The sequence below is a fragment of the Cyprinodon variegatus genome, unplaced genomic scaffold, assembly GCF_000732505.1.
Source record: "Cyprinodon variegatus isolate N-32 unplaced genomic scaffold, C_variegatus-1.0 Scaffold1394, whole genome shotgun sequence".
In the NCBI taxonomy this organism is placed as follows: domain Eukaryota; kingdom Metazoa; phylum Chordata; class Actinopteri; order Cyprinodontiformes; family Cyprinodontidae; genus Cyprinodon; species Cyprinodon variegatus.
The window spans coordinates 110,157-119,753 of record NW_015151847.1 but is presented as its reverse complement, the minus strand read 5'-3'; the positions used below and the strand labels follow the sequence as shown (position 1 = coordinate 119,753).

The 9,597-nt window shown below is 36.7% G+C and overlaps 1 protein-coding gene across 8 annotated transcripts in view; it reads right to left on the bottom strand.

The window, feature by feature from the left end:
- smoc1 (SPARC related modular calcium binding 1) overlaps positions 1-9,597 on the bottom strand; it is a 73,390-nt gene that overhangs the window by 18,128 nt on the left and 45,665 nt on the right. For all 8 annotated transcript variants that reach the window (XM_015402776.1, XM_015402777.1, XM_015402775.1 and 5 more), the window contains one exon: positions 5,664-5,746. In XM_015402776.1, the coding sequence (XP_015258262.1) occupies positions 5,664-5,746 (83 nt within the window). The remainder of the gene's footprint in view (positions 1-5,663; positions 5,747-9,597) is intronic.

Below are 9,597 nucleotides of genomic sequence, written 5' to 3'. Positions count from 1 at the left end.
CTGAAAAGTCGCTGAATATAGCGACAAAGTCGCTGAGTTTGCAACACTGCGCACCTACGGTGCTGGCACGCTCTGCCGTATTTTTTTTTCTTCCTCTTTCAGTCAAGAGGCAGTGATGACGGCGCGGCGGATGACGCATTAATCGCGCGACACAACTAATCGATGATGAAATTTGTTGCCAACGCTTTTAAAAGTCGATTTTTATCGATTTTATCGATTCGTTGTTGCAGCCCTAGTCACATCCCTGCGACAGAGATTATTTAAGGATCGGACAACCCCATTTTTCTCTTTCTTTGCCCATTGGCCCCTCAGGTCTAAAGGGTTAGACACATCGGTCTTCAACTGAAGCCACATTACGTAGTCACCTTTCCTGCCGGAAAGTCTGTGCTCAGTGGCAAGAGATTCAGAGAGAACTGAGAACATAGTGAACATAGTGCTTACTTCCTGACAAACCAAGTTGAACACAATGTTTTTCATCGCGAACCCGCATGCTGAAGCAGATGAGTAAAAACACTATCCAGTTCTTCCGAATGTTTGACCCTCATTTGTCACCAACAGAACAGCCCGGGCCCCACTGCTATTTGCCGATGTGCCACTGCGAAGTGCTGAACCACGCCCCACTGGTTAGGTCACGTTTTGGAAGCTATGCAGCTACTGCTATTGCTATGGAGCTACTGTATTGGCGGCCGCCCTGAGAAGACGTCCTCTCAAAGGTGCTGCAAGTGATCAAATTAAACCCTGCAGATCCGCCTCAGTTGTTTCTCGTTAGAATACCTAGAATCTTTCCAAGCGCTGCCTGTTGGATGAGAGGACAGTCTCCCTGAAGAAGACATCATCCCCTCATTGTCCCCTCCTTTCCTGGATGAGTGGACTGGGTTCCCAGTCCGAACTAAACTGGACATCATCCCCTCCTTACCCCCTTTTTTTCCCTAATACTTACTCAGTATTCTGAGCTTGGGCAAGGTTAGAATAGATATTTTTTACACACAGAAATTGGTATAAACATTGCCTCTTATGATGGTGAAAGTGGCCTAATCAAATTTTCTTATATTTGAATAAATAAAGTGTGTTTAGGGGGGTGTGCAGTTTTGCAAGTTTTAAAATAAATCAAATGTCAGATCTAGGCTCATAGGCTAAAAAGTTTCATTGTGGTCTCTTCCAACCACATCTTACTCTTTAATATATTTGTTGTCCTCCCTAATTTCGCTGCAATTCTGCCGGATGCTCTCCTTGCCAGTTTATTTTATACAGGTGAGCTGCAAAATTATCCCCTCCTATCGGTTTATTTAATTCATAACATCAATTGAAATTTGTGACTGTAATTTAAACAAATCAGATAATATTTGTATTTCTATGCAAAGTAGTTTGGTTTTGTTGTGGTGGTTAAGAAAAATCCTTCTACAGTACATAAAAATGTCTTCAACACCCTCAACCGCCCCCTTGGCCCTGCAGCCCCTATCAACTCAAACCCACAAAACTTGCACCTTCCATAAAACCTGCCACACATCTGCTTCACAGTCAGGAGTATGCTCGACTCTGTAAACTCACCAGATGGGTATTTAAATATGAGTTACAATGCATCCCCTAAATACTGGAGAAACATTGGGGGAAAGTTAACGGAGCAGTAAAGACAGCAGCATAAGTAAGAAAGAGAGAGTTCTGTAGAAATCACTTTGGGGTTTTGTTGGCTCATCTGCAAAATCATTTCTAGGCAGCATGCCAAACTTCCACGACAATGTAACATGTTAATTATACATGAATCTTAAACTCATAAGATTCTAAACTATTGCATCAAATTTAATGTAACCAAAATTATTTTCAGAAAACATCTAACATGAATGTTCATGTTAGATGTTTTCTTATATAATTTCTTTGGGGGAAAAGTAAGTGCAAAAGTATTCATACCACTTGAACGTCCTACATTTTGTCATGATGTCACATACTCCTTAACTAGGTTTTTATGTGATAGACCAGCTCAGAGTAGCAGATAGCTTTAAAGAAAAAGGAAAATGAAAGTTATTTTCAGTTATTTTCAAAACTGTCTAAAAAGTTTGGAGAGTCCTTGTTGTATTCAGCACAGCTTACAACCCTTAACAAAAGTACAGTAGCCTGAGGGACTTCTTGAAAGATAGAGGTGTCAGCGAAGAGTTTATTCAGAAACTCGAAAACGAAAAGGTAGGCTATGTGATGCGGGCTGCAAGAATATGTTTAACTTAATTAATGTTATTTGTATTCGAGTAACAGGTGGTCTGACTGACTGGGTTAGAAATAGGCTAACCCTACTAATGTGTTTTGTTGATGTCATGTCGTTTGCAGTGTTAACGTAGATCAATGCAACATGTTTATGCCATTACAGTAGCCTATGATAGCCTATTTTAGTGCATGAACCTCATCCAAAGCCATGCAGAGAGGGGATGCACTGAGCTATATTATACATTGGAGTGCTAATCGCCAGCTGTTAGAACGAGTCACTTTGAAGCCACCAGCCGCCATATTGGTACTCCATATTTCCCCCCAGTAACTAGGGAATATGTGCGCTACAGCATCGAATAACGAGGATTTTCTCATGTTCAGGGGGTGCTTAAAACTTTTAAAATGTCAAATGCCATATAGTTTTATGTTATGTTCTAAAACTATCAAGTACTGAGAAATTCATGTGCTCAAATATTTTGCATTTTATGGTATATATATATATATATATATATATATATATATATATATATATATATATATATATATATATATATATATATACATATATGTAAATAAATATTTTTGTATATTTATATATATATATATTTAATATGAATAACATGTAAAATATTTTAGAACCTAATTTCCTAGTAGTTGATAGTGTTAGAACATCCACTGACTGTAGAATTACCTGTGAAACGTTTTCACACAGCCAGGAAATTGCTTGTTGTTGCAACCAAATCCTATGAGATTCTGTGAGACTAAGGAGTAGCAAGATGGCGGCCAGTGACTTCAGTTTTTCGGCAAAATCAGCACTCCAGTGTATTATATAGCTCAGTGAGTGGATGGGATTTTTTTTTTTTTAGAAAAACTATATCTCGGTGCACATGGGGATCTAATTTAGTGCCTTCCATATGTTCGCCACTGTAGTCACCTCTTTTGCTTCTAGTGGTTATACCTTATTTTTAGGATCAGTTGAATTGTTTTGCGTTTTTGTCTTAACATGGTGAACTACAGTTGCATGTGACGTCACAGGTTTGGGCGCTTATCTGGCATATTTTTGTAATAACGGAGCATGATGTAAACTGCATGGTGATTACCTTTATGTCTGGATAACTGGTGTTGTGCTTCGACTCAGTAATTGTCCATGCTAACCAGGCTAATAAACAAATCATGCTACCGTGAATAACGTCACACGACTTTTTTTGTGGTCCATTTATGAAACAAAAGGAGCAATTTTGATTTTTTTTTTAAATAAGGCAAAGTAGGGCCTGACATTTTCACAGTTAGAAGATTATTACTGTATACACATTGAAAAATATTTTTGGTGGATAACTTCGCTGATTTGGCTTCACATAACTTGAGCTGCTCTTCAATAGGAGCGCAACCACTTGGGGCGCTGGTTTTCACTTTCCCTCCCTATTCATGGCTTGTCAGAATAAAATGTGGGCTACATCATAGACATAATATAAGAGTAGATGCGTCATTGGGTGGATTCTGCCTATGCTGAGATGCGTCAGAGCGTCCGCCATCTTAAATGTGGCAAATCTGCAGTTTCTCAGTCACTTAAACAGTATCAGAGGGACTTTAATCTCTGAATATACTTTGTATTCGTAGTATTTTTGTTTTTGTAATATTACAAGTTTATTTTCGTATCCCTTTAGCTTCATTCTCCTGAATTTATTCTCCTAAAGAATAAAAATATTTAACATAATCTAACCTGGCCTTATTACTCCAGAGTTGAAATAATTCTGCAAACTGTGACTATTCTGGAAATTCCCTCTTAATTCTCATAATGACCTTTTTCTCATAACATTATCACTTTTTTTTTTTTTATTTTTTTTTTTTTACTTTATTGACCTAGGACTTTTTTTCCTTTATTAATTTTACCTCTTTAATACTCCCCCAAAAAGTCTGTTCCTAAAGGTTCACATCTTACACGGTTTTATGAAATAATGAAGACCACAATGTTTAGATTTAACAAATTGATCTATCATATTAGTTGATGCTACAGTCACTACTTCCTCTCGACCAATCGTAATCGCGGACCCAGGCACGCTGTCACAAAGAGCAGCCCTCTCAAACCACAACACAAGGCAGGTGAATATGTCGCAGCAAAGAGCGGCGGAGGAAACGGTCCCAAAACAGGGTTTTACTAGTTCGCCAGTCTGACAGAAATAAACCACAGTGATTTGTAAAACTTGCAAGAAACCGGTAAAAACAAAGTCTGGTAACGCAACCAACTTGTTTCATCACGTAAGCCGTTCACACCCGCAGCAGCGCGAGCTGTGTCAGCCCCGCCGTTGCTCCGCGTCAGCAGGGCCGAGCTCAATTCGTGGCAGTGGCTGCGTTGCAGCAGTTCTGGTGACAGTTCCGATGGCTCATCGTGGCTCGTTGCAGCAGTTCCGGTGGCTCGCCGGCAAATGGCACGGCATATTACTGGCTGGAGCCACTGAATTATTTTGTCATGTAGTTTTTTGATTACTGTTCTTTGGTATTTAATTATTTTTTGGGTATTTTTCTTGCCGTTTTTTTGCAAATGCCTTATTTATAGTACTTCTAACTAGATTGTTTTATATATATACTGTACGCTGCAACCGTCTGCCTTCAATAGTCACTCAATTAAGAAATACAATTCTGCAGAGTGTAATATAATCTTAAATAAATCCAGTTGATCTGTAAAGGCCTAAAGAGATTGCTAAAAAAACATTAGTGAACAAGAAATGTCGTTAACTGCACACAAAAAATGTCAAGGATTAAGTTGTGGAGCATTATAGAACAGGGTCAGGTCACAGTTATGTTCAGTCAGACAGGCCATCTGACTGAACTAGCAGGCTGAACAATAGCTGCATTAATCAGATGCAACAAAGAGAAACTCGAATAAGCTGGAGAAATCTGCAGCTCAGGTAGGAGAATCTGCAACAGCCAAACTATCGGCTGCATACTGAAAAAAAATCTTAATTTGAAAAAAAATCTTAATGGTTGATTTGATTGAATTTTTTCTATAAAACGCCTTGAGATGACAGCTGATGTGAATTGGGGCAATGTAATCAATTCAATTGAACTGAATAAAAGAAAAAGTAGACATCGCCGCAGTTATTTAAGATATTTGGATTATTACAAACTATTTAAATCTATTTTCTGAGCTAATTTCCTACATAACTGTGATGAATTATGTCTTTAAAAAGTCTGTTTTAATACTAATCTAACTTTTGTTTCCTTTCTGCTACACCTGCAAGTCGGGATTGTCGAGGTAGATAAAGGTTTTTGAGAAGTATTGAAGAAAAAGATGTTCAGGAAGGCAGACTCAGTACAAATCTAAAATGTGAAAAAGTTCAAGGGGCTTGAATACTTTTGCTCAGTAGATTACTATCTAAAATTTTAGTCTGGCTCCTGATCAGTTCTGAAACCTCAGAAAAAGTTAATCCAACACTGAGCTCAAAGCAAATAGTGTGAAAGAGGAAGGGAACCTTGCAAGGGTCTGTCGTTGAATGGATCCTCTGTGTCTGCGGCATGAGATCGTGCACCTTCGTCACACTCTGGCGTCTTGTACCTTTTACAGAGACACAAAAAAGGGGGGAATTTTTGAGACAGAGGCTAAGAAGAAAAGAAGAATATGTGTGATAGATTAACATGGTCACAGTAAATAGGAGTGACTTATCATATCCAGGAGCTCAACAACACCAAACAAACCTAAAACCAAAGATTTTTTCACTAAAGGTGAAATAATTCTCTTGTTATCACTGGCGAAACACTCAAGTCTAACAGATCCTTTTTAAAGCAGCTATTGCTTTTATTAAATAGATGTATTAAAATACTCTTATGGATCTAACTGACAAAGATTAACTTAACCTCTTATTAAATCTTACAATAAAAAAAAACAGGGAGCCTTTTTTCCTGACCCCTATGAAATTATTTGGCTTTAAATCTGGTATGACTCCTTTTTTCCTGGCTGGTCTAGTGCTTCTTGAATGCAGTGAGAAATGGAGCATGTGTGCCTCATTTGGCTTCTTTCAAGTCAACAGCGAGTTGTCATGTCTGTTTTCACTGTCTGCACAGCCTGTGACCTAACTTTGGACACTGTTGCATGGAGAAAAGAAATCGGAAAGATGCAAAATGCAACACACTTTCAGGTAAGAGAATAAAAAATAAAACGGCTGAAGCTTATTTTTCCCTGTTTTCTTGATAAAAAAAAAATGTTCAGCCTGGTTGGTCCAGCTAGGATTCAGTTTCCATTTCATGCTGCTGTATAAAACGGCATGGCATCTGATGGATCTGTAATTTGACACATTGTTTATTAAAACAGAAAACGTTTACTTTTTGCATAATTGGATATTGCTTTTTATTTTACCCTCTGAAACATAAACCATCTCTTATCTATGTGCTCATACACAGTTTCAGTTATCCAAACATCTATTTGTCTTGTTTTCAGTTCGAGGTCTGATATCCATGTTCTCAACACAAACTGAACAAGATACTGCTTCAGTAAACATTAGTTTAAAGCATCATTATTTATCATATTTCTGGTTTTAGAGATCCCTCTGACAAAGACCAACACCAACTATAAATATAGATCTCTGCCAATGGCTAAAAGCAAAGTAAACAGCAGAGGCTGAACTGAAAACACAAGGCCTTTAGAGGCTAAGTGTTTATACCTAGCTAACCGATACTTACATCATTGCTTGAAATTATTCACTTTGTTAAGTAAACGTTTAAGAGCCGCCTGGGTCCAAAGCTTGGGGCACTTTTTGATTTTCTTTCATGAATTTCGATGAAAATTGATAGAGATTCCTTAAAAAAACATTCTGGCGTATTGAAAAACTTGATATGTGGGAGGAATTAAGCTATTTATGTGGAACATCCCACCATGTCATGTCTGTGTAGCATATTTTTCACTTTCCATACTTTGTATGGTGCGTATGGGCTGGGAGGGTGTTGAAGTTTTAGAAAATATCTGGACCAGTGACTTTACTTGTAAACAGCCATCGCCAGTGTTTCAATGATCAACAAGCACATTTCCATGCCAGGAACCTTTTAACGAACCAGGATTTCTTGGTAGTTTTCTTGAGCCGTTTGAACTTGGGAAGAAATTTACTGGAAAGTAAAGCCCTGGCAGGCAGGCAGGCAGGTAGGTAGTACTCTTGATTTACTTGTTTGCAGTGGCGGGCATGCCTCTGCTAATCCGCTTACAGCTGGCGATGGAAAAAATCTTTAGATCGGAAAACATTTTTTTATGTTTACTTCTGAAATAGTTATTTATTGTTGTTCCTCAGATGGCTGCTCACACTGAGCCAGGTTCTTCTGGAAGTTTCTTCCTGTTAAAAGGGAGTTTTTCCTCTCCACTGTCGCTACAAGCATGCTTAGTATGAGGGATTGCATTCAAGTGCATTCAATGAGTCGATGCAATCAACTGGTTTTCCTTAGATAGAAAACTTTGAATCAATTTGACTGCATGATCTGGTGAACTGTAAAGTGCTTGAGATGACATGTGTTGTGAATTTGCGCTATAGAAATAAACTGAATTGAATTGAATTTTTCCTCTGGTTGTTATAGAGATGTGAATAAGGAAGTCAACAAAAAGTCAATTCGTTGAAAAGACAAGACAAAACATGCAAAAATATTTTTGAAAGAGTGTGCTTATATGTTATATGTGATAAATAAATGAAAAAAATAGAATAGTAAAATAAACAGAAAAAATATAATAGTTATGATAAATGGTAATGTTATAAGAGCTAAACAATATTAATTAAACAATATTAGTAGCCAAATAAAGAGTAGATCAATTGTAAGAAAAAAAACTAATGGATAAATATAAATATAAAGGAGAGTTGCTTTAATGAAATTATTATTTTCTTTTTCTCCACTGTGTAGAGTTGGCGACCAAAGGGGCGGTACCAGCCACCCAGGGCCAGCATCCATCAACCCCCCTGTTCATTCTGCCTTCAGCCCATATCTACCAAAACTGACATGTAAACCCATGTATAACCCTGTTATAATGAAATCTTGTAATACCATGGTAAGACATATTCTTGTGTGATGCATTTTATTTTATGAAAATACATGGTAAATGTCCTTTATGTGTACTAGAGAGTTTGTTTGATTAGTTTGTTTGATTTGTTTTCAGTTTTTTAACTTCATTCCTTAAGTGATACATTAAAAAAGACAACACAATCAGTTTGTCTGGAAGAAGGAGATATAAAGTGGAACATTTTTTGTGATGAGAATAGTGTTTCTGCTTCTGTTAAGAAAGTTCATTCTTGTTCCTTGCTGTTGTGAGCATTACAACTGGAGGCATGCAGAAAGCAGACTTTTTTTTTTTTTCAATTCTTAATGCCTGTGGGCTAAAGCTCTTTCAGATTCAGTGACTTAACGGTCACTCTAGAAAAGATTAGAAAGTGCAGTCATTGTGACTCCATAGACATTGCCAATTCATTGATAGTTTAATCCAAAATCCACGGCCTTAATTTTTACAACAGTGGCTTTGACCCCACATTCAATGGCTGACTCCACAGTAAATACCACTCTAATTAAAGGAAGAACCACTCACCATGTTATAGAGAAGCTCAGAAAAAAACACATAGAAGGAAGATTTCTGGGAACAAAAGCAACTGTTCCAGGTTTCATTTAATTTATTACAAATCTCCTAAAATAGGTCAAATAATAATTGGCTGAATCAATAAAAAATGATTGCTGGAATTTTTTTGTCCTGCTCACAGAATTTGGTGAGTGAACATTCATCAACTCAGACAGTGTCTACATAGATAATATTAAAGTATGTATTGTTCTTACAGTATCAATAAAAAAAAACATCTTTTGAAAAGCCCTTAAATGATTCTGTGACAGTGGTATATACAGTATGGCATCTTTATAGAGCATATTTTGTAAATCAGAAAAAAAAATAAATGAATGCAATCGAGAAATGAAACTTTGACAATTAACTTTTTTCCAAATTTTTTTATATTTATTTTTTTCCTAAAAAATTTTTGTTTGTTTTTTTCAGATTTCTCTGTCAGTGGTTGAGTTTTATGATTTGCATTCTTTTAAAATTGTGTTTTACAGATCACATTCTCCTCTTTTTTGGAACGCACTTTTTTCAAATCGGTCTGCATGGAGGGTAGCAACATTTTTTGTGGTCAATGTGCGGATTAAAACAGTGTTTGATTTGATTAAAACGTTTTTAAACGTTTCTTTTCTGGATTCCATTTTCTTTCGTTTACAAAACATAATCTTTGCTTGCAACAATAATGGGACAAACTTCACTCCATACACTTTAAATTATGACGCTGTGTCATAAAATGTTGCTGACATTGATTAAATTAGTCTGGATAATTCCATAATGCATACATATTATGTTCTTATTTTACAATGAGCTTTATATATATATATATATATATATATATATAT